This window comes from Aspergillus terreus, genomic scaffold (genome assembly GCF_000149615.1).
Source record: "Aspergillus terreus NIH2624 scaffold_4 genomic scaffold, whole genome shotgun sequence".
NCBI classification, from domain to species: Eukaryota; Fungi; Ascomycota; class Eurotiomycetes; order Eurotiales; family Aspergillaceae; genus Aspergillus; species Aspergillus terreus.
Window position 1 is genome coordinate 1,393,590 of NT_165927.1, and position 23,229 is coordinate 1,416,818.

Consider the following 23,229-nt stretch of genomic DNA (forward strand, 5'->3'; position numbering starts at 1 on the left):
CGTAGTTGCAAAGAAGGAACGTTGCCACAAAGACTGTGTGACAGGAGGAAATGGAATCCTGACTGTTGCGGAAGATGACCGACTATGGCCGACGGAGGAGAGGATCCAACGATAGGGACGGTCTAGTCTAGGCGAGATCGATCTGGTGCCGATGGACCATGGACGAAGCGTGAGATGAGGGAGGCAGAAGATGAATCGAGGCCTGGTCTTCTTCCTTGCTCTCAACCACCCTTTTGGGATCGTTCACGACGACAGGAGGAGAGATGACCCCGTGCAGATTGTTGGTCAGTGGTCAATAATGGTTAGGGGTGCTGTACAACACCACGTAGCTGCCTGTGTAGTAGGTAGCTCGTCTATAGCTATAGTGATGTATAGTGATCATGTCCCCTGAAGTTGTTTATTATATCTGAGTATCCTTCAGACGATAAAAGCTACCTAGACCTCGCCTACCTGTCCATCCATACATGGGTACTCCGTACTGGCACTGGGGAAACTATTCAACTCTTCTGTACTGACGGAATACTCTCTCCTCTTTCCTCCGTGTCTGATGAACCCCTCCCTCCGCATGGGTTGACCTCGGATTTCTTGTTCTGCTTATTCTGAACCCCATTGAAGATCCCCAGGTACAGCTGATGCCCTGTGCTTGACGAATCTGACGCCACTCCGCCTCCCCATACCCGAACATCGACCGAGCGCGAACGGACGGTATCCTAAACGGGCATTTGACCCTAAAGTGGGATCTGCAGCAAGTTGGGAGAGAGTGTTCCATCCACCCACCTACCCACACGCACAAAGCTATAATATTTTTGTATGCTACTTCCTGGCTCGGGGATCAGTCTCTCTTCAAGAGCATCAAGAGAATATTGCTGGTGAGTCGAACACCCCGATGGTTCGTCTCGACATAGTATAGGCCTAAAGTTGGAATGATATCACAGGTTAGGCCTGGTTACCGTACCGTACAAACCACCCTTGTCATCCGGGCCTCCCATTCGCTCCTCACCGTAATTCCATTCGGGTTCTTTTTCTTCTCTTTCCCCCCCTTCGGGCTAACGTAACCGACCATATGGTCGTTTCCCAGCACCACCACCACCAATTGTTACCTACCTACTACGACCTTACCTAACCAACCACTACGACTTCCATCTCCATCATCACCGTCTTCCCTCATCCACCCCCCATCCGGACGGTCCCTGTCACCTCCCTCTCTTCATGCGATTCCATCTTGATTGCCTTTCCCCCTCACGAAGGTGATTCTTTTCATTCTCGAGAATCACCTTTCTTCTCCCTCTTTACCGTCTCTCTCACCCTCCCTTTCTCCACATCTGTTCGTCCGTCCTTTATTCCCGCCGTCAGTCCTCCCCCCTCCCTTTCACGCCTTATTCTTCCCTCTGTTCCAAATCACCACTACTGCGAACACTGCCATCGTCGCCGCCGTCGCTCCGGGTCCGACCTGTTCCCTTCTTTCCCTCCTCACCAGAACGCGCTGGTTTTGAACGAATGTGCGACTCGACACCCATCCCCTTTACCGGACTCCATGCGTTCACCTAGCGATCCATTGGACGACAAACACCCTCAATTGCTCGAGGACGGCCGCGCAGCGTGTGTTGGATTCTAGTGTGCTGCAACGTAACATCATCTCGAGCCGACCCTTGCCTCGCCGCCAGTGTCTTCGCCCGCGTCGTGCCTGTCGTGTAGCGACACCTCCTGCAGTGCCGCTACGGCCCCAGTCTCGTCCTGCAGCGCCGGGAAGATGGAGCCGGAAAATTCAAATGGGCTCAAACGGAATTCCATCCACCAGGGCGTTTACAGCCGTCCCGTGGAACGCCGTCCCAGCAAAAAATCCTCCTCCAAAGACCGTCATGGCATGGTCTATCCGGATAGTTTCAGGGAAACCAGCATTCGCACTGTGACCCCGGACTCATCCTCCGAACCCGCTCACCACTCCCCCTTGTCGGAGGCGGAGTATCTTTCCAGTGCCGCAGCCTCTCCCCGTGTCACCCCCCGAACGCGAGGCCCCGACGTGGAATCCCGTCGCGACCTTTATCAGTACTATTCCACCGGCGACGAAGAGGAGTCCCAGGTAGAGGCGAAAAGTCAGCGGAATCGGTCGCGCACAACCACCCTCGATGATCAACGTAGCGACATCTCATCGAACTCCTTTTTCGCCCGGACGCGCAATCGGCTCGGGTCCATCAACACCGCCGCCTCTGCGCCCAAGACCCCGGAAGACTCGTCAAGTTCCATCGGCTATCCGTCGATCCAGTCGCCCACCTACCTCACGCAATCACTCGGACGTCACCGATTAAGCAGGCCACCTCCGGTATCGAATGTGTTGTCAGGACCCTCCGTCGCCCAGGCGTCATCGCCATTGTCCAGCTCCGATGCTTCTAAGATCCTGCAACTCATGAAGACTACGTGCGGACGCATGCATGGGATCCTTTCATTCCGGACTGCTTCCACCACCGCCTGGACGTCGGGTTACTGCGCCATCAACGTCGCGACCGGAAGTTTGATCTACCAAGCAAAGGGAGAGCCTGCCTTGGCCAAAACACTGATCCCAGACCTTCGTGGTTGCCAGGTCCGGTCTCGCGTCGACCCAGAGTTGGGCACGAACTACCTGAGCGTTTCGACCTTCACTTCCGGTCTTGGAGTGGAGCTGCGACCCCATGTGAGCGAAACCTTTGATTCTTGGCTCGCCGCGTTGCTATGCTGGCAACCAATTCGGCCAAAAGGGGTGCAGAACAAGATGACCAAGCCCCAATCGGTCGCAATAGGCGATCGCCGGATGAGCGACCGCCGACGGAACTCGGAAAGCACCGTTCAAAAGGAGGCGGCCATCATCAAAGTAGGCAAGATGCTCCTCTGGGACCGGCCGAATGCGTCGGGTGCACGTCCGTCCTCTGGCCGTCGCGTCTCGACCTACCGCCAGCAACGGGCCCTTTCGTCGGCGTGGCAGAAAGTCAGCTGCACGCTCCAAGAGAACGGCGCGTTTAAGCTCTTCACCGAGTCCGACATCACGCTGGTCACCTGCATCCAATTGTCCCAGCTTTCCCGCTGCGCGGTCCAGCAGCTGAATGCTTCCGTCTTAGAGGATGAATTTTGCATTGCCATATATCCCCAGTATGCCGCTCACGCGGTGTCGGGACTGACCCGCCCCGTGTATCTGGCATTGGAGAGCCGCGTCCTGTTTGAGGTGTGGTTTGTGCTTCTGCGCGCTTTCACGATTCCCGAACTCTACGGCCCCGAAACTTCCATCGAAGATGACCCGACTCGAGTACCAGGACCGACGGACACCATCGGAAGCACGGCGGATATGTTCAGAATCGAGAGAATGCTCACAGTTCGAGTGACGGAGGCCAAGCTCTTCCCGAAAAAGACGCCGGAAGAATCGATCCGGAGTCGGAAGCAGTCTAAGTCCATTAGCAACACTTCGACGTCGGCAGTAAATGACTACTACACCGAGGTTCTTCTGGATGGAGAGATTCGCGCCAAGACTGCGGTCAAGTATCGCACTGCAAACCCTTTCTGGAGAGAGGATTTAGTGTTCAACGACCTGCCGCCCGTGTTGTCTCAGGTCTCGTTGCTCGTCAAAACCCTCAATCCCACCCAAAAGGACTGGAGCCTCATCGCGCATGGATCTTATGCTTTGAACCAAGAAGCGAACCCTATGCGCGCGTTAGATGATGTTGAAATCTCGTCCCATGACGCCACGTATGGTAGAGTGGATATCAGATTGGACGACCTAGAGTCCGGCGTCGAAACCGAAAAATGGTGGCCTATCCTCGACGACCGAGATCAATCTGTGGGAGAGATGCTCATGAAAGCCCGGATGGAGGAGACTGTCGTGCTGATGTCGAATGAATACACGCCCATGTCCGAACTGCTCCATTCCTTTACCAATGGACTGACCATCAACATGGCCCAGGTGATGTCCTCGGAGCTCAATCAGCTTTCCGAAGCCCTTCTCAATATCTTCCAGGTTTCGGGCACGACTGTTGAGTGGTTATCGGCGCTGGTTGAAGACGAGATCGACGGACTGCACAAGGACTCAACGGCAAACAGACTCCGATACACCACAAGAATCCATTCCAACGACGCACGCGAATCTAATCAGGATCGAGAAGTCCTTGTCAGGGACATGGGGCGCACCGCCACCGTGGAAGCCAACCTTCTCTTCCGGGGCAACTCCCTGCTCACCAAGGCGCTTGACTACCATATGCGCAGGCTTGGTAAAGAATATCTAGAGGAAACCATTGGTGAGCGCCTGCGTGATATAGATGAGAGTGACCCTGAATGTGAGGTCGATCCGTCTCGGGTGCATCGTTCGGATGATCTTGAGCGCAATTGGAGGAACTTGATATCCCTCACTACGAGCGTGTGGAAGTCAATCGCAGGCTCGGCATCCCGGTGTCCGGCGGAACTGCGGCTCATTTTTCGTCATATCAGAGCCTGTGCCGAGGACCGTTACGGCGACTTTCTGCGCACTGTCACTTACAGCAGTGTCTCGGGATTTCTGTTCCTGCGCTTCTTTTGCCCTGCAATTCTCAATCCCAAGCTTTTCGGGCTGCTGAAGGATCATCCCCGCCCTCGGGCCCAGCGCACGCTCACTTTGATTGCGAAGGCTTTACAGGGTCTTGCGAACATGACTACCTTCGGTAGCAAGGAGCCTTGGATGGAACCCATGAACAGGTTCTTGAATGGACATCGAACTGAGTTCAAGCAGTTTGTCGATTCAATCTGTGCCATTCCAGCCGACAGACCAGCACCGATTGTCACCCCATCGTATGCCACGCCCATCCAAATTCTGGGCCGTCTGCCTCCGCCGTCCCGCGAGGGCTTCCCCAGCCTCCCATTCCTGATTGACCACGCCCGAAGCTTCGCCAACCTTATCCGCATTTGGCTCGATTGTGTACCGCAAAAACTGGACGAAACTGGCGAGATCGATCCGGCCGTCAGGAAATTCCATGAAATGGCTGTTCGCCTCCATGAGCGAACCAAGGAATGTCTCAGTAAGGCGGAGCAAGCAGAGCGCCCGAGTGGCAACCTTGAAGTCAAATGGGAGGAACTGGTCGATGCGATGGAGAGGTCGGCGACATTCTACGATGAAAGCTCCAAGCCGGCCACTCCGGCCGCGGAGACGGCCGTAGCAGGCTCCACATCTGTGACTGGCAGTCATCGCAATTCCATCGGATATTTTGCCTCGAGGCCTGGACTTCCCCGCCGATCGACAGATTACGCCGCCGAAGGTGCTGATGATGATACGCCTCCGAGTTCCTCGTCCGCAACCTGGGATCAAAGCCGGATGCCTTTCTCCATACCTCGATGGTCGGAGCCGCGAGATAGCACCGGCAGTTCCAAGAACTCGTCCACATACTCTCTGGAATATCACGACTCCTCCAAGGCTCGCAGGTCTAGTATGACCCGGGAGAGTCGGGAGAGCCGAGAGACCAGCAAATATCGGTTCTTTGATTTTGTTCCTGCACCGTCCCGGCGCAAAGCCAAAGATCGGGACCAGGCTCAACAATCGCGAGAGGAGCTGCGGAACGAAATCTAGAGTCGTGGCTCTACTTGATACTCGGCATTATGAATCACCCTACGTGACATGATCATCTCACCTTTTGTTTATGCATTACACCAGGTCTTACGACTGCATTTCTCCCGTGCTTTTTCCTGCCCCCTCTTTGGGATTCTTGCTCCTGGCTGTGTCGAGATTCCATGATAGAGTTGGATATCCAGCAATCCGTCAACAAGCGTTGTTCCGTTTGTATAGCCGGGGGTTTATGAATCCCGACATGCTTTGATGTACATTTCTGGCTCTCCTGTCTTATTCCGCCCCCTACATATGTGCTGATGATTTACGCACGTTCTCTTATACTATCAGTGTTTTGTCTTCTCGTTCCTTCTCTTTTGGAAAGCATTTCTTTTTTCATGGTGTTGATACCCTCCTCTGATTGCTGTTTTCCCGTGGGATACAAAGGATCCTACGATGGTGGCGATGTGTGTTTTCGCTCTCTGCCGTGGACAGAAGGGTCTCGTTCGATTGAGTATGTTGCAAGACAGCGTTATCGAATGTGTAAATAGTGTCTTTCTTTTCAAATAGATGGAATATATCTTCCATGTTGGGTAACTAAACACCGTCGGAGTGTAATTATACAGAAGGCAATCTTTGGAAGAAAGCAAAGTCGCTTGAATAATAAAAACCAACGAAGCAATTGTGCATCACATCCACAAACAAATCTTTCCACTGGCGGTCCCACCGGCTACCCAATTCTTGCTGCGATGGAAGACAGCGACTGCAGGCACGGCAGTGATGCCATCTCCGCCGAGCTGGGCAAGCTGATCACCCGAACCACTGTAGATATCCACGAAGCGGTTCATGTTGCCGATGCAGAAGCGCTGAATGTGCGACTGGGGGTTTTGCTGCCACTGGGGACGGAGACTAGACAATTGTAAGTATCAGTTATCGGTGTTATTTAGGGAAACAGGGGGCTTACATGGTAACCCATCGACCCGTCTGACAGTTATGTCGCACCACGACATCAGGCTTCATCTGGGCGTCTGAAAGCGAATGCCCCGGTTTCCACGAGGCAATACCCTTGGCTCCAAAATCGTAAATCTTCAGCGAGTCGTCGTACGACGAGGTCGCGACCTGGCCCGCGCCGTTGAACGCCGCATGCGACACGGACAGGCGGCTCTCGTGCTCGCCCACCGCCACGGGCGACTTATGCGACAGCTTACGCAGGTCCCACAGACGCATGGTGCGATCCAGACTGGCGGTCGCGAAGTAGTGCGGGTGCGTGGGGTACAGCGAGAAGCCGCCGATCTTCTTGTCGGAGAGCGTCCAGCGCGTGGCGGAGTCCTGCCGCGGCGTGCGCATGTCGTAGCGCCCGAACTCGCCGTCCAGCGTCGTCCAGTACAGACAGTGCGGGTCGTCGAGCGCCATGTCCAGCCCCGAGATGGGCACGTCGTCGGCCGTCGAGGCCGGCGCGTACCGCTCCACGGACGTCGTCTTTTCCAGGTCCATCTCGCGGATCGAGCTGTCATAGCTGGCTGTGTAGAGGTGCGTCGGTTTCGACGGGTGGATAGTCATGCAGCTGATGGTGCGCGTGTGCGGTTTGAGGGTTGTGAGGACGGGGTCTGGGTCGTCGTCGTCGTCCTCTTCGTCCTCGTCGTGCGTCGCGGCCGACACGGGTTTCGTCTGCGAGGCGTCCAGCACGCCGAGGTGGCCCATCTTGTCGCCCGCGAAGATCAGCGGTTTGCTCTCCGACGGGTGGAAGGTCATGGCGTAGATTCGCTCCGGGGTGAGCTTGATACCTGCGGATGTTGAGTAGGACGTTTACCACGTCAGACCGGGGGGTTGGGAGATGCGTACGATTGGGTTCCCAGGCGTCCCACAGCCCCAGGCCGCTCATCTCCTCCCGCAAAGCCTTCAGATCCTTGTCTGTCGTCTTCTTGATGTCCTCATCGCTAAACGTGCGCTGGTACGGCATGGCCACGCCCTTAGTCACGACGTCCACGCCCAGCAGACTCTCCCCGGACAGCTTCTGCCCGGAGACCAGCATCTCGCTGAGCGAGAACGAGTCGGACTTGCGCATGCGCTTCGCCCGCTCGGCCTCCTGCAGCGCCGCGTCGTGCTCGTCCGCCTTGCGCTTGGCGACCTCGCTCTCGGCCGCGATGCCGCGCAGTCGCGACGACATGCGCCGCGGCACCGGCGCCGCCGCCGCCGCCTCCTCTTTCTTCACCTTCTTCGGCGCCGGCTTCTTCTTCTTGGCCTTGTCGCCCGCCGGAGACGCGCCCTTGGGCATCTTTGGCGGGAACAGGCCGACCGACTGCGCATCCTGCGTCAGCTTCTTCAGCAGCGCGTCGCGCTCGGCGATGTTGGCCAGCCGCTGCTTTTCAAATTCGGAGAGCTCCTCGCCGCCCATTGTGCTCGCTGCGTGCAGACTATGCGGAGTCTATGTGTGTGGTGTTTGAGGGTCGTGGTCTTAACATGTGTTGGTGGTGGTCGGCGCGGAGGAGAATACGCGTCTGTGGACCGCGTGGTCACGTGTGCGTGGGATCAATTTAACCCGGATCAAAATCTCTATGCACCGCCCCGATCTCCATCAAGATTGTCCTTTACCAACACCGACATGTCTGATTGTGTTTAGCTGTCCAACATGCGCATGCCTATCTCCCGGGCCTGGCTGGCCCTCACGCGCAATTCCCCCGTGCCCTTCCTGTACCAGACGCGCACGCTCGCCGCCCGTCCGACCCATTCCCTGAGCACGCACGCTCCCCGCGGCTCCGACGAGGACGCATCCGATGCACAAGACGAGACCTCCTCAGCGGCTAGCGAGGCAACTCCCCCGCGCAAACCACGCAGAAGCTACCTCCAGCGCCGTGCGGCGTCCGTCGCCCCTCCGCCGCCTCCGGCACCGCACACACCGACCCGCCCATCGAAACGCCACGCCCCGACCATGACGCAGGGCGAGAAACAGGTGTTCAGCGAGCTGCTGGAGCAGATCGGCGTGCGGCCGGATGCACCATCCCCGCCGGCGGACGCAGACACTCAGCCCGACCCGTCTCCCACCCCGCACGCGTCCTCGCTGAGCGACGCAGACCGCTCCGAGATGGCGCAGATTTCGGCGATTTTCGACTCCGTGCTGAAGGATATGAAGCGGCGGAGGGGGCGGGCTGCGTCCAAGACAGTAGATGCGGCTGCGGCTGCGGCTGCGGCTGCGTCCGCGGACGAGGCCGCAGCCACGACGGGGCTCCCGCCCGGCGAGGATGCAGACACAGACGCAGACATCGGCCACGCCTTGCAGGAGAAGCAGGTGTCGACGGAGCGGGCGATCGAGCTGGTGGTGCAGCGCGAGGCGGGCAAGATCGAGGCGGCGCTGCGGGCGGCGGTTGAGTCCGGGGCAGGCGACACGGCGATCTGGGCGGTGTGCAAGCAACGGATCTTCTCGATGCTGCGGCATCTCGACTCGGCGGAGGTGTCAGCCCTACCGATATCTGATGCGTCCGCCGACGACGGCGAGAGCGAGACGTTGACGGTGCCTCCGGGCGTGCCGCACGAGCCAGTGGTCGTGGCGCTGTACCCGCAGATGCTGCTGGTGGCGTTCCGGCTGCTGAACCTGCATTATCCGGGGTCGCCGCTGATCGCACAGTTCCGGGCGACGATCAAGGCGCACGGGCGGGCGTCGGCGGTGCTGGGCAGCTCGACGGGGCTGTACAACGAGCTGATCTACTTTGCGTGGCGCGGGGCGCATGACCTCCCCGGGGTGGTGGCGCTGCTGCAGGAGATGGAGGTGACGGGGGTGGAGGGCGATGGGCGCACGTGCGCGCTGCTGGATGGGATTGCGCGGCAGCGGGAGCGGGATCTGACGGAGCATCGGCGGCGGGTGCGCGCGGAGCCGGGCGGTGGAGCGGCGCGCGAGCCCTGGTGGGATCTGGCGCCGAACCGGCGCGCGGTGCGCGAGCTGTTTGGGCCGGAGGGGTGGATGGAAAGACTGACGCGACGGGTGCGGGCGCAGCGGGAGCGGGAACGGGAGCGGTCCCGATGATCTACTGTACAGAGTAGGAGATGGGGACGAGTGTGTATGATATGTATTGTACAGGTGTATAGTAAGACAATTCTAGAGTAATACAGGGTGACGTTAAATCTTCAAACCCCAACTGCGTCCCAGACCGACGGCGGTGGTTCCCATGAAGCCGAGACACTGCTTGATGCCGGCGAGCTTGTCGCCGACGGCCTTGGTATCGGCGATGCGACGGGCGACAAAGGCCTCGGTGGCGACGAGATCGGCGGCGTCGCGGGTCATGTAGAGGTCCGCGGCGGCGTAGACAGCAGCGACGGAGAGCCGCTTGGTGTACCAGGCGGCGTCGACGGAATTGTCACCGGCGAGGTAGAGAATGTCGGAGGCGAGGGCGTGAAGTTCGGAGAGGGAGAGGGGGATATTTCCGGCGAGGGACATGACAGCGAGGGCCTGCGGATTGATTAGCTGGGGTGGAATGGACAGGGCGAGGGGTGACGGAACGTACATCCTGCCATTGATGGCGGATGTCGGCGTTCATGCGGAGGCGCTCCATGATGAGGGTCTTGGTCTTTTCGTCGACGGAGGCGTTGTCGGAGGAATCTAGAAGGTGGTCATTCTCGACGCGGGCGCGGAGGAGCCCGCGACGACTGGCGAGCCAGAAGAGGATCAGGTCGAATTCGGCGCGGGGGAGGAGCTGGACGGAGACGTCGAGGAAGCCGGCATCGCGGGCGCCGAGGGTGAGGGCATTCTTGGTGAAGCCGTGGTCGGGGACGTGGCGGAGGGCCGCGGTGAGGATGGTGGATTGCGAGTTGGTGTATTCGTGCGGCGGGGGGTCCGGATGGAGGGTGGAATGGTATGGACGTAGGGATCTTGATGGGAGATGGGATGGCGAGGGATGGGAGAGAGGGAGGGGGGAGGGAGAGGAGAGGAGACAGGGACGAGACAAGCGAGAGAGGGAGAGGCGGGAGAGGCGAGAGAGACGAGCAACGGGTGGACGGAGAGCCATGGTGGAGAGGAGTGGTGATAGAGAGAAGAGAGAGAAAGTGAAATGGTGAAGGGAAGAGAAAAGATGGAGGCGGAAGGAAGAGGTAAGCGGTGGCCTGAGCTGATATCAACGATCAAGATGTAGATAGATGATGGATATAAAATAATATAAGTATAAATAAAATATATAAATAAAAGTATAAATATATGAATAAAATGTAAATAAATTATAATAAAGTAGAAAGTAGAAAGTAGAAAATAGGTATTATGATAGATAATATACTACATAGTGTGACCTGCTCCGGGTGAGTTCATTCTGTCTTCATCTCTTTCCTCTTCCACCACCACTGCAACAACACCTGTCTAACCTGCACTCCTACTCTACTACTACCTAACTAATAACTACCTACTCCTGCTATTCCCTGCCTACTACTCCAACTACTCTTCTTACTACTACTCCTCCTCCTCTCCTCCCCTCCCCTTCTCCCTCCTCTCCCTCTCTTTTGTTGTGATCCACGCGTCGCGAGTCGTCCATCATGGGTAAGCATTGTTTTGATCTCTCTCTGTCTCTCTATCTCTATCAGTTCCTCAAGGTCCTTGTCTGTCTTGGCCGGCCCATTCCCTCTCTCTCTCCCTCTCCCTCCCTCTCTCTCTCTTACTGTCTTCCTCTTCTATCTGTCTTCTCTCTACAGCACTCGGATTCTGCACCAATCACACCCAGTCACCGTCTGACAGCGTTTTGCTTTTCTTTTTCACTTTCTCTCCTTTTCCCCCCCGCTGTCTCCTGTCTGTCTGTCTCTCTCCCTGCATTCTTCTCCCTTCCCCTCCCTTTCATCTTCTTTTCTTCTCCTTCTCCTCCCCCTCCTCTCTCTCTCTTGCTCTCTCTCTCCATCTCTTCCATCGCCCAGGCTAACCATCCCAGCCGACGTCTATCGCCCATATCAAGTGAGTCTCCTTTCGCTTTCTTCTCATCTCTCTCGCCATCATCTCCTTCTTCCCTTCCCCTCTTACTCTGATACTCCTCCCTCGTGCGCTCTTCTCGCCTACGAGACGGCGATCACCATTCCTCAGCATTCAACATCATCCATATCCATTAATTTTGATCCTCTACTGAATTACCCCACTCGATGGATGATTTATCATGATGGATCGCGATTCCTTTGATGGGTGGTGTGGTTCCCCGGGTCCCCATACTTCCCTCCAGCCCCCGGTCACCTGACCTGACCCGACCCGTCCATCAACCTTCTCTCTCTTGTCTCTCCCCCAATCCAAGTCGTTTCATCATCTCTTTCTCTGCCATCACACCCTTCTCCACTACCCCTCCCACTCTTCTTTCTTCAATTACTTCCTCCCGTCCTCCCTCCCTCCTCTGCCGATGCCGGCCGACTTCTACGATACTGACCACGCTCAGCGCGAGAGGTCTCGCTCCCCCCGTCGTCGTTCGCGCAGTCCTCGACGCAGCCGCCGCTCCTACTCCCCCCGCTCGCGCTCTCGCTCGCGCGACGACTACCGTCGCTCCGATCGCCGTTCGCGCTCGCCCATGAGCACCGCCCCCGGTGTTCCCGGTGCCCATTCTGCTTCCAGTTACCCCGGCCGCAGCAGCTACCCGCCCCCGCCCCGATCCTTTGAAGATCGCGCCGTCGCCAAAGAACAAATGATGCAAGCCGTGCGCGAGTCGTCCCAGCAAGACCGTCGCGTCTATGTGGGCAATCTCTCCTACGATGTCAAATGGCATCACCTCAAAGATTTCATGAGACAGGGTGAGCTCCCCCTCCTCCGACCCTCCAATCGCTCACTGACCCCACCAGCCGGAGAGGTCATCTTCGCCGATGTCTTACTACTTCCCAATGGAATGTCGAAGGTGGGCGCCAATGCGTAGTGTGGCTGGTTCCTTTTTACCCTTGTGCTTTCTGGCTTTCCTCCCTTTCATTCCCCCGTTGTGTCGTTTTGATGGAACTGTTTGGGTTGACGGGCTGGGCCTGGACGTCCGGGATATTGTAGGGATGCGGGTGAGTCTTTCAAAAAGAAAAAAAAAATCCATTCCAAAATAACGCTAATCGATCCAGGATTGTGGAATACGCAACGAGGGAGCAAGCGCAGAATGCTGTCAACACGCTTAGCAACCAGAACCTGATGGGCCGACTCGTCTACGTTCGCGAGGTATTTCCCCTCTGTGTTGTCGTCTGTCTCGTCCCAATGCTGACTCTCCCAGGATCGGGAGCCCGAACCTCGTTTCACCGGTGGCCCAGGCCGCGGAGACTTTGGCGGCGCCGGTCGCGGTGGCTTCGGCGGTGCCTATGGCGGCGGCGGTGGTGGTGGTGGAAGACAGCTCTACGTCGCCAATGTTGGTCCTTCCCATCGTGTGATCGTGGACGCCGATGAGTTAACATCCTCTAGCTTCCCTTTAATGTTGGCTGGCAAGATTTGAAAGATCTCTTCCGCCAAGCAGGTAAGTCCCGACCTGTGTTTCGCGCCTACTTCTCCCCCCTTCTCGTCGAGTCGATATTGATCCCATCGCCTTCCAGCACAGCAAGGCGCCGTCATCCGTGCCGACGTCCACACCGATGCCACCGGTCGCCCCAAGGGCTCCGGAATTGTGGCCTTTGAGTCCCCCGACGACGCACGCAATGCCATCCAACAGTTCAATGGCTACGACTGGCAGGGCCGGACCCTGGAGGTTCGCGAGGACCGCTTTGCCGGCGCCGGCATGGGCTTTGGTGGCCGCGGCGGCTTCGGCGGCGGCTTCGGTCGCGGTGGCTTTGGTGCCCGTGGTGGCTTCGGCGGTCGCGGCGGCTTTGGCGGCGGTTTCCGGGGTGGCTTTGGTGGTGTGGGCGGTGGCTACGGTGGTGGCCCCGGCTTCGAGGGAATGGCCTCGGTGCCGCCCAACTCCTTTACCGATTTCGCCACCTCGGGCGGCGAGAAGAGTCCGATCATCTACGTGCGCAACGTGAGTGACCTCTGTCCGAGTTGGCAATCGACGACTAACATGCGCAGCTGCCCTGGTCCACCTGCAATGAAGATCTGGTCGATCTGTTCTCCACCATCGGCAAGGTCGAACGCGCGGAGATCCAGTACGAGCCCAATGGCCGCTCCCGCGGCACCGGTGTGGTCCAGTTCGACAATGCGGAGACCGCAGAGACGGCCATCGCCAAGTTTACCGGCTACCAGTATGGCGGTCGTCCTCTCGGCATCACCTTTGTCAAGTATATGAACATGGGCCCCGGTCCCGGCGTCGGCCCTGGTCCTGGCCCGGAGCCCATGGACGGTGCCGAGCCCACCGGCGGCATCACCCAGGATCAGATCATGTAATATTCCCCGTTTGTTGGTTGGTTTGACTTTCGTTTGTTGTTGCCTCAAAGGACCGGGCGGTCGAAAAGTTCGGATGTATTGGTGGCCCACCAGAGCCTTGGAGCCGGGATGTTTGGTGCTTTCCGTATATCTTCTGGCGATCGGTCGGGGTTCTTTTGAGCTTGTTATCCAGGCCTCGTGTGAGGTCGGAGGGTGTTATCTTGAGTACCAGCTTGGTAGAAATTGCCATACCCATGTCTGGATTTGGGACTGTAGATGTCAGAAGTAACCCCACACTACGATGTAGCAAAGGCGATGGTTTCGAAAACCAGTTGGTATTGCAGACTAGCAGCATCCTTTTGGTGTGAAGAATGAATATATATCCAACCACATCGCCATATACGCGTATATACTATGGTACAGCGAAGGGAAGAAAACAACAGGAAAATCGTTAGGCATAACTCCCCGTCTACAGCAGTAGACTCCCATGTCCTCGCCAGTCATCGTCCATCCACCCAAAACGCCAAGAATCAGTCAATGACATGCTCGTCGCGCGACGACTTGAACAAATGAGAGACGTAAGTTAGATAATGAACTAAATAAAAGAGTGAATGGAGCAGGTCCTTCCGGGTGGCTGCTCGGGTCAGAGGAAATAATGTACAAGAAGGGTAGGTAGGTAGGTAGGTAGGTAGAAGCGTTCCGATACTCAGGGCCTCCGGCCTAGGCAGGGACGTGCGTGGGCGGGTAATGGCCTGGAATACGGAGTTCCAGCGCCGACACGCTGGCCTTGGAGCGAGCACCCGGCGTCGTTACGGCGCCATCGGCAGCGGATGCGCCCACCCCGTTCGGCATGGTGGATCCGACCGGAGCGGTCTTGGAGGAGAAGACGTCGACGTCGGGACGCGGCGCGGGCGCCTCGGGCTCGGTGGATGCCACCGAGGTCGGGACGGTGTGGTGCGTGTGATCGGTCATATTGGTGGTTGGCGCACTCGACACGCTCTCGTGCCGCGTGCGTGCGACGACATCTCGTCCCGACTGTGGACCGGGCGCGTCCCGCTCGTGCGTGTGGTAGATGGTGTGCGCGGCTGGCTGTGTCGTGGATTCGGCGTCATAACTGATGTGTTTCCCCTGGCTGTCACCCTCGCGCTCCGACACGGACTGCGGCGGGCCGAGCCCGTCGGTGGCCGGTAGGTCTCGATCGGCTAAGCTCTCGCCGCTGGAGGGCGACAGCGGGGCCTGCAGGTGGCGGTCGATCTGCACGTCGCTGGGGAAGCGGCCGCCGGGCTCGCGGGGCTGCGAGGTCGGGCGCGGGTGGGGGTCGTGGGCGAGCACGACGGACTCGGGCGAGTAGGGGGTGCGGTCGGCCTCGTCGTCGTCCATGACGCCGTCGCTGCTGGTGCGGTAGCTGGTGCTGCTGACGGTGCGGACGTGCTTGCGCACGAAGGCGTTGCGGGCCTCGCCGGTCTTGGAGATGAGCGACTCGATGTCCTCGTACCAGGCCATCATGGTGTCGTGCGACTCGGCGCGGAACACCCACGAGTGGCCGCGGTGCATGGCGCCGGTCTGGCGGCCCTTGAGCATGAACTTGTGCGACGTGGAGTCCGGTTGCGAATGCGATCCCAGTTTCTGTTCGGGGAGGTACAAGGACATCACCGGGGTCTGCCAGGCGACGCGGTCGGCCGATTTGAATTCGTGCAGGTGCGTCGGCGACAGGACGTACCTGTTGTGGAAAATTGTGAGTCGGGAGCTTGTTGGCCGATGATGAGCGGGAAGACTTACCATCCCGGCGTGTAGCTCTTGAGGTATTTACTCTTTCGCTCCAGCATGCCGGATCTGACCTCGGCCGCAGCTGGATGATCTTTGCCCGGGTAGGTGATGGTCTCGACGTCGCGCAGCGGGACCCGCGGATCGACGAGTTCGTCGGTGGTTGCGATGAACGAGTTCCATTCGTGGTCGTGCGGCATGGACACGGGCCCCACGCGGAGCTTCTCAGCGGTGCTGTACGCCTCGTCGGCTTCGCGACGGAGGATGCCGGCGTAGGCATTGTAGGCCTTTTGGATTTCGCTGACGACGATAGATTCGAGTTCGCGGCCGGAACTTTCGAGGTTCAGAAAGGCCTGCCCACGGTTAGCAAGGGGGTCGCTCCCAGGGAACCGCGGACGCGGGGACGCACCCGGTGCAGGTAGTTCTCCTCCTCGATTTGCTTCTCGATCTGCTTGTCGACGCTGAGTCGCACGATGAACGGGTCGCCTTTGCCGGAGGTGGCGGAGGGATCGGTATCGACGAGACCCAGCGCTTCGTGCAGATGGCGCACCGTCTTGCGGGTGGCCTCGACTTCCTTGTCGACCGAGTTGCGGAAGTCGCCTGATAGACCGCGGATCTCCTTGGTCTTCTTCTGCAGGTCGTTGCGCAGGCCGATCAGCTGGTTGACGACTTCGTTTTCGATCTCGGCGGCCTTGTCGGCCTCCAGGTAGCCCTGACGGTGGAAGTCGCGCAGGATCTCGGTGGCCTCGGAGAGACCGCCGGAGGTGAGAAAGGTCTGGGGGACGGCGGAGTTGTTGAGGACGTTGGAGGCGGAGAGGAAGAGCTTGGCGCGCGTCTCGTAGGACTTTTGCAGTTCCTTGAAGAAGATGATGAGGTCTTTGAGGACCTTGCGCCAGGCTGGGGGGGATGTTAGTATGTCAAGCGCGGAGAAGCGCAACGGCACACGCACCTTGAAAGCGATTGGCCAAGACCTCCGTGGGACTCCCATCCGTGGGGATGGGGATGTAAAAGGCGCTATGCTGATCGTCGGCGCCGTCGACGCGGTACTTTTCGCGATCGCCGAGGGCCAGACTGCGCACACTGCCGGCGCGCATACTGCGGCGACTGCCACTGCGACGCAGACTCCCCTTCCGACTGAGCGAGTTCTTCTTCTTGAGGGTGCCGGTGGCGGAGCGGGTCGGGGTGGCGGAGCGCGAGTGGGACAGCTGCGAGGCGGAAGGGGGGATGCCTATTGCGGAGGGATCATCGAGGACGAGGGAACCGCGTTGACTGGCGGCGTCAAAGTCTTCGTGAAAGCGAGACGGAAGCGCGCCGCTTACGGCGGCGGGGTTGGTGGTAGTATAGATGGAGTTAGGGCGGGAATTCGAGCGGGAGAAACCTCGACTGGAACGAAGGGAACCGGTTCGGTGAGCGATGGAGGGATAGGCGTCCTGGACGGGGGTTTGGGAGCGGACGATGGCGGCCATGGTGAGGAGGGGAGGAGGAGAGAAGGGAGAGGGAGGGGGAGGGGGAGAGGGAGAGAGAGAAAAGAGAAGAAGAAGAGAGATAAGAGACGAAGAGGAAGAGAGGGGGGTAAGAGGGGATGCAAGATAGGCAGAAGAGGCGGTGCGCCCGTGACGGCCGGACAGTAGAAGTAGTCTAGAAGCCGGATATGTAAGTACGGAGTAAGGTGGTAGTAAGTAGTAGTAGTAGTAGTAGTAGTAGCAGTTATGGAGTTATGGAGTACGGAGGTGGTAGATGGAGAGATATAAAAAGAACACCCCTTTAAATAAAGGAGGCCGATCGATCGATCCACCAAGCCCGATAGAAGAAGAAAAGAAGAAGTAATAAGTAATATACAGAAGTGATGGAAAGTAGCAGTAGTAAGACTCGAATAGTTATAGTGGAAGTCGATTAGGAGAAAAGGAGACGATGACGTCTACACTGCGGCTTGGCGGGGACAGCAGATTCGATCTATATTCGTGATATTATACCGTTCTCTCTCTACAATTCGACTGATATTACAGAGTAGTCACTTCTAGAAGAAGAGAATATCAACTCTAGAATATAGCTAGCTACTGATCCTACCTTCTAGAATCCATCTCCTTCTAGAAAGGAGGAGATCATCGACAAGTCCCTTCGTACTATGGAGCATCTCCTAAGAAAGTAATATAACGGTGGAGCCTAATTACCACATCATCATGAACGCCTCTTCCCCTTTTTTCTCCCCTTTTCCCTTTTCCCCTAAACGTCATCCCCGTGCTACCATTCTTCATAATCTTCAGTCATATCATCATCATCATCATCATTCCCCTTCCCCGGACAAGTGAGGAGGTGAGATCATATTCCCTATTCCCCCCTGCGTACTCTCGCTCTATTGATGATGGACTTCTAGTCAGTGGACTGACTGCCTGTCATGCCCGAGGCATAACTATTCACTCCTGGAATGTCTACTCCGTACTCGGTGGATCCTCACGCGATCATCTCCGGCAACAACGCCTCCGTGAAATTCCACAAGATCGCCGAACTGTGCGAAATCACCGCCGCTCCCGTATACCAGGTGTTCCAATACCCCTGCAGGCCCGCAACCTCCCCATAGAACCCCCCGCCGATGGCCTCGGCATCCACCACCAGTTTGAACGGTGTGTGGCTGTTGAACGCCACAACCTGTGGGACGCTCGTCGTCTTCACTTCCACCGTCGACCGCAACTGACCGATCACCTCCACCACATCCGCCTTCACCGCCGCCTCCTGCATCGCGTACAATACGGACTACCATACCAGATGTAGAAGATCCCCGGAATTTGGGTTTCCATGACCTGGTACGGCGCCGGCAAAGGAGGGATATTGGCCATCGTCTCGGCATTGGCGTTGCGGAACCGATATCCCGACGGCAGTCCGGTGTTGTTGACCAACAGTGTGTAATACCCGCTGAACTTCCATCGCGAGAAGAGCTCCCTCTCTCGTCCCGTCAGGTCGATTCGGATGGCTGCATATTCTTCAAGAGCGGTGGGATACTGACGAGTAGCTTCGACGCCATGATCAGCTTGTGCCCGGTGGGTGTCTGCACCACCAGCCGGACCCCCGTGCCGTTGGCCGGCCGGCTGGCCGCCACTACTGCGACGAGAACAGAACGTCCGCCCCGAGCCGTGCAGCCCACCCTGGTGTAGATCTCCCCGTTGGTATGGAGGCCTTTCACGTCACCGCCGTGCAGCGCATCGATGAAGGATCCATCGAAGATCTTGAACACGTTGACGGTCAACTGATCCAACACGTTGGACAAGCCTTGCGCCCCGTAGTAGACATTGTATCCGACGTCCTCCAGTCCGTATTTTTCTAGGAACTCGGAGAATAGCAGGAGAAGATCCTCCGGCACAGGGTCAGGCTGATCCCAGCTATACTCGAAATACGGGTATTTCTGCAGCTGCCGGATATACGCCGTGTAATTGCTGCTCGAGTTCACCGTCACCCGCGCCCCTGTCTGGAAATTGGCGTAGACGTCCGTCCTCGCATCGCCCGCATACTGAGTCGTCGGGACTCCCAGGCTGCTGGTATGCACTGGGAGGGAGGCTACCGGCTGACGGGGGAAAGGCCATGGTGGGCGTTGATGGATTGAGTGGGTTGACGCACGTCTACAGTTCCTTATATAGTGTCGGTGCATGGCTGTCTGGCTATTCTGTCATAATGCTATTCTCTACTCCGTAAATATAAGAATCATGTCTCGGAGATAATGCTCTTGTCAGCAGTCACTTATACCCCGTCCCTTATAGTTATGTAGTACTTCGTATACTCCGTAGTGCTTCCTGCCCCACTGCTAACTATTTCCGTATGGGGGCAAGTACTGCTGAAAGTTGAAAGTGAAACCTGCTGAGATCATCGCAGGCTGCAGCAACCTAAGTTAAGGGAACATCGCTGATTTTCCTCTTCCACCTGGCATCATTCCTTCTCACCTACCCCCATCCTGATCATGTCTGGAGAGTGTGACAAGACTGGCCCCCCATGGGGCGACCTAGCTGTTGAGCAGTACTTTATTGTAAGATCCTCTTTTCACCTTGTCATTCCTTTACTTTGCACTTGGGACATTCAAATATTAACTCAGCACCTACAGACAAACTGGGACCACTCTTCCGCTGAAACTCCAGACCAGCAGCGGAAAAGACTTGTGGCTGAATTTCTGGACCTAAAGCTCATCCCCGCTGAGTGGATGACAAACTGTGAAGGGGATCCCTTACTTATTCCCCCGCGGGAGCCCAGCATGGAAGAAATTGACACGATCCTTCGACCTTATCGTTGTGAGAAACTCCGGTGGCACGCCGATAATATTTACACCGGTGAACTATGTCCTATGCTTCTACGCACGCACTACAGCAACGACGAGGACGAGAAGAAAAGACATGACGAGATGATGGAGAAATGGACAGACGGGAAGATATTTAGCGACGAAGCATGGTGGGCCGTTCTCGACGATGCGGATATATTCAATTTTGGGTCTGACTGGCGCCGCATCTATGACATTTTACCTGAGGTCTCTTACCCTATTGAATTTGGGTGTATTACAAAGGACGATCACCGGTATTTTATACGGTACATCGAACCATGTGAATATGGTGAGATGCGTCCTTTTTTCAAAAGAGATCTTGCGGCTCGGAAGCAAAGCGATCCTCAAGCGTGGCGCGACGACCGGGATTCAGTGATCGAGTCGGTGGGCATGACGATGCAGGGCAGCGCTACAACCACGTACATCTTCATCGCGGATGAAGAAGCTTTTGAAAGCGGGCGTCCACGAGTGATTTATCTCGACGGACTTCGACGAATTGTTCGCGAGGGTCGCATGGACCCTGAAAGGGATGATTTCGGCAGTATCATCGGCTTACGGATGACGACGCATGAATTGCTGGAGTATACGACACTTGATGAGAAGTATCGAGTCAATGGAGAGATCGGGAAGGAATTGTATCAATTGACCGAAGATGATCTCGCAGACCCATAAGCGGGCGCGTGCAAGTTGTGGATTGTGTTCGGAATTCTTGGAAAGCTCTGATGGCGATTGTTCGACATCGTGCTTGGTTCATCAGAATGCAGATGAATGCTCTTGTTCTCACAACAACCATATTTCCAATGCGGATTTCTTGGCTTGGAACCCTGATGTTGGCCCAGATTGCAGAAATCTCAAATATGATTACTATGTCTGCGTGGGCAGAGACTCGACCTCCACGACACCGGCTTCAACGACGACTCCCACCGGAATTATAACACCGACCCCAACCCAGACCGGAATGGTTGCCAGATGAGACAAATTCCACAAAGTCGAAAAGGGTGAAGGATGCCAAGCGATTCTGGACCACTATGGCATTTCTTTGGCCAACTTTGCGGCCTGGAATCCTGATGTCGGCAATGATTGCAGGAACTTGTAGTACAACTTCTACGCCTGTGTCGGTATCAAGTCTCCTTCTGCAACCTCGCCGACTACTACAACCCCGGATACGAGTGCAACTCCGTCTCCAACGCAAGATGGTATGGTGAGCGGATGTAAAAAGTTCCACAAGGTTGAACAAGGTGAATGGTGTGCCAAGATTGCGGATATCTCTCAGCGACTTCCTTGCTTGGAACCCGGATGTTGGTGCACAATGTAGCAATCTCAAATATGACTTCTATATCTGCGTTGGCAAGTAGTTATACATGGTCTGATCTCTTCATTTCGCCCAGCTGGGTATCGTTCATGTCTTCTATCTTTTCCTTCCGTATGTTTCTTTTATTTCTGTTATGTGCCCTTTTGTCTCTGGCTTCGAACTGCATAAATTTCCTGGCATGTTTTAGAAAACAACATATTGACGGATAGATACGGTACTCGCGGCTACAGATATACTCAATATATTTGTTCTGAATTATGCCTTTCAACCGCTCTATACAAACTAACCTCTTTCCCTCTTCATTAGAAATGTCCTTCGAACCAGGAACCTCTACGGGCTCGGCAGTATGTCCTGGGCTGTTGCAATTTACCCCCATCTCGCGAATCGGTCGGGTTCTCTGTAAGCCGTTCAGATTGGGTATCTGTTGCGGTTAGCGCTGGTGGGTTTGACAGAAGAGGCAGAGATGCTTACCTGGATGTCCATGAAGATCAGATCAAACACGGAGCCCTGATCCAAGCGAGCATTGACTGTGTCGAACGCCTCTTCACCGTCTTTGACCGTTGTCACGTCGTTCACCTCCCCCGAGGCAAGCATTCTGGTGAAATTTGCTGACTGGGTCTATAGGCAAAGAGACAAGACTGTTGCGGTTCACGACTTCCTGGTTGACAGTGTTGTCTTCCGCCACCAAGACATGGATCTACTTCGCGTGGTCTTCTTTATTATCCTTGGTGGCATTGTTCAAACGAGGATTCTTGGCGGGATGAGATGTGTTGTTGAGTGTTATGAGCTCTCAGTGTCCTCGAGGATATGAAGAAGGCTAGGCACGGGTAGAGCTATACGCGGAGGACCTTTTCTAAGTATATATCATAGATTATATCGAAATATACAGCTAATATTTCTTTGAGAATAATGCCTTCCAGTTATCTATATATAGTGTATAATTCCTACCCGTGTTCGGACTTATTATAATGTATGCGCCGAGTATAAGAAAGCATACTAATAACTGTAACTACAGAAATGCCCTAAACAAACTACCCAGGTATAGCCTGTCTAGAATATTTAAGGCACCAACGCATGGCGCGGAAAGACCACGCTTTTGTGTCTAAAGACCACGTACGACTATGGTCTTTCCGCGGTGACCGACAATTACTCTGTCAGGCTCGGATAAAAGATCTCCGAGAGTATAGATATTCCGCCACGACTGTCGGATAAACGATGGCCTCCACGGAATAAAGAATCAACAATCGTCTTGCGGATGCGTCAATTGATAGGCTCGTCGTTCATAGAATGTCTGGATTTATGGAGACTGCAATGGCACGGAAGATGAAGTCTAAAGACGCCGGCTGGCAGGCCCTTGTATAAAAGCTAGCAGAGAGAGGGAGGTACCTCTTCCTGATCCATTCTCCAGACACTCCTCTACCACCATACTATCAACTCTACAACCCTTCACTCTCGGACTCACCATCATGTCTGCAATCCCTCCGGCCGGCACCCCTGTTGGGCTCGAGATCCCCGCCAAGGACGTGGCTCGCGGTGAGTACTAGAGTTCACCCAAGTCTCTCCGTCTCTATACTCTCCTCCACGCATTTATCCGACAGAACGCAGCAATCTGACACAAGCAGGATCCGCCTTCTACCAAGCCGTCTTCAACTGGACCTTTGCGCCGTCCACGCTGGGTTTCCCCGCGCACAAGCTTCTGACCTTCTCCGTGCCTGGCGGCGTGCTCCCCATCGGCGGCGCCATGCGCCAGACGGATGACATCCCCGCCGGCCCCGGCTCCACGAAGCTCTACCTCTACGTGGAGGACGTTGGCAAGGCCATGGAGGTGTGTTGTCCGCCCAGTGGTCTGGGGGATACCGGCTAACGCGGAGCAGGCGATTGAACAGAACGGCGGGAAGAAGGCGAGCGAGGTCCTGCCTGAGGGTGATAAGGGGCTGTTCCAGTACTTTGAGGATAGCGAGGGGAACAATTTTGCCATCTACTCTTACAAGAAATGAGTGGTGTACGGGGGTGGAATGGAGCTGGGTGTCTGGGCGTGTTGCGTAAGCACAGGCAGAGATAGA

At 56.3% G+C, this 23,229-nt stretch overlaps 9 protein-coding genes across 9 annotated transcripts; 5 read left to right on the forward strand and 4 right to left on the reverse strand.

Annotated features, from left to right (window-relative positions):
• Nucleotides 1–1,750: 1,750 nt before the first annotated feature.
• Nucleotides 1,751–5,554, forward strand: ATEG_03284 (GTPase-activating protein BUD2; the record flags this gene model as incomplete). The annotated part of the gene is made up of 1 exon (XM_001212462.1): nt 1,751–5,554. One exon carries the CDS (start codon nt 1,751–1,753, stop codon nt 5,552–5,554), a length of 3,804 nt encoding a protein of 1,267 aa, XP_001212462.1.
• A 665-nt stretch (nt 5,555–6,219) lies between these two features.
• Nucleotides 6,220–7,925, reverse strand: ATEG_03285 (WD domain protein; the record flags this gene model as incomplete). The annotated part of the gene is made up of 3 exons (XM_001212463.1): nt 6,220–6,439; nt 6,495–7,314; nt 7,373–7,925. The coding sequence occupies 3 exons, from the start codon at nt 7,923–7,925 to the stop codon at nt 6,220–6,222; spliced, it is 1,593 nt and encodes a 530-aa protein (XP_001212463.1).
• Nucleotides 7,926–8,459: 534 nt separating this feature from the next.
• ATEG_03286 (uncharacterized protein) lies at nt 8,460–9,986 on the forward strand (the record flags this gene model as incomplete). The annotated part of the gene is made up of 2 exons (XM_001212464.1): nt 8,460–9,455; nt 9,672–9,986. 2 exons carry the CDS (start codon nt 8,460–8,462, stop codon nt 9,984–9,986), a joined length of 1,311 nt encoding a protein of 436 aa, XP_001212464.1.
• Nucleotides 9,987–11,880: 1,894 nt separating this feature from the next.
• Nucleotides 11,881–13,814, forward strand: ATEG_03287 (RNP domain protein; the record flags this gene model as incomplete). The annotated part of the gene is made up of 5 exons (XM_001212465.1): nt 11,881–12,366; nt 12,718–12,849; nt 12,903–12,954; nt 13,031–13,452; nt 13,500–13,814. 5 exons carry the CDS (start codon nt 11,881–11,883, stop codon nt 13,812–13,814), a joined length of 1,407 nt encoding a protein of 468 aa, XP_001212465.1.
• Nucleotides 13,815–14,513: 699 nt separating this feature from the next.
• ATEG_03288 (uncharacterized protein) lies at nt 14,514–17,023 on the reverse strand (the record flags this gene model as incomplete). Its single annotated transcript, XM_001212466.1, has 4 exons — nt 14,514–15,513; nt 15,573–15,910; nt 15,967–16,454; nt 16,507–17,023. The coding sequence occupies 4 exons, from the start codon at nt 17,021–17,023 to the stop codon at nt 14,514–14,516; spliced, it is 2,343 nt and encodes a 780-aa protein (XP_001212466.1).
• Nucleotides 17,024–18,507: 1,484 nt separating this feature from the next.
• ATEG_03289 (uncharacterized protein) lies at nt 18,508–19,132 on the reverse strand (the record flags this gene model as incomplete). Its single annotated transcript, XM_001212467.1, has 2 exons — nt 18,508–19,017; nt 19,061–19,132. The coding sequence occupies 2 exons, from the start codon at nt 19,130–19,132 to the stop codon at nt 18,508–18,510; spliced, it is 582 nt and encodes a 193-aa protein (XP_001212467.1).
• A 371-nt stretch (nt 19,133–19,503) lies between these two features.
• ATEG_03290 (uncharacterized protein) lies at nt 19,504–20,526 on the forward strand (the record flags this gene model as incomplete). Its single annotated transcript, XM_001212468.1, has 2 exons — nt 19,504–19,569; nt 19,645–20,526. The coding sequence occupies 2 exons, from the start codon at nt 19,504–19,506 to the stop codon at nt 20,524–20,526; spliced, it is 948 nt and encodes a 315-aa protein (XP_001212468.1).
• Nucleotides 20,527–21,209: 683 nt separating this feature from the next.
• Nucleotides 21,210–21,760, reverse strand: ATEG_03291 (uncharacterized protein; the record flags this gene model as incomplete). The annotated part of the gene is made up of 2 exons (XM_001212469.1): nt 21,210–21,587; nt 21,638–21,760. The coding sequence occupies 2 exons, from the start codon at nt 21,758–21,760 to the stop codon at nt 21,210–21,212; spliced, it is 501 nt and encodes a 166-aa protein (XP_001212469.1).
• An 872-nt stretch (nt 21,761–22,632) lies between these two features.
• On the forward strand, nt 22,633–23,163 carry ATEG_03292 (VOC family protein; the record flags this gene model as incomplete). The annotated part of the gene is made up of 3 exons (XM_001212470.1): nt 22,633–22,699; nt 22,789–22,991; nt 23,053–23,163. The coding sequence occupies 3 exons, from the start codon at nt 22,633–22,635 to the stop codon at nt 23,161–23,163; spliced, it is 381 nt and encodes a 126-aa protein (XP_001212470.1).
• Between the last annotated feature and the right edge of the window lie 66 nt (nt 23,164–23,229).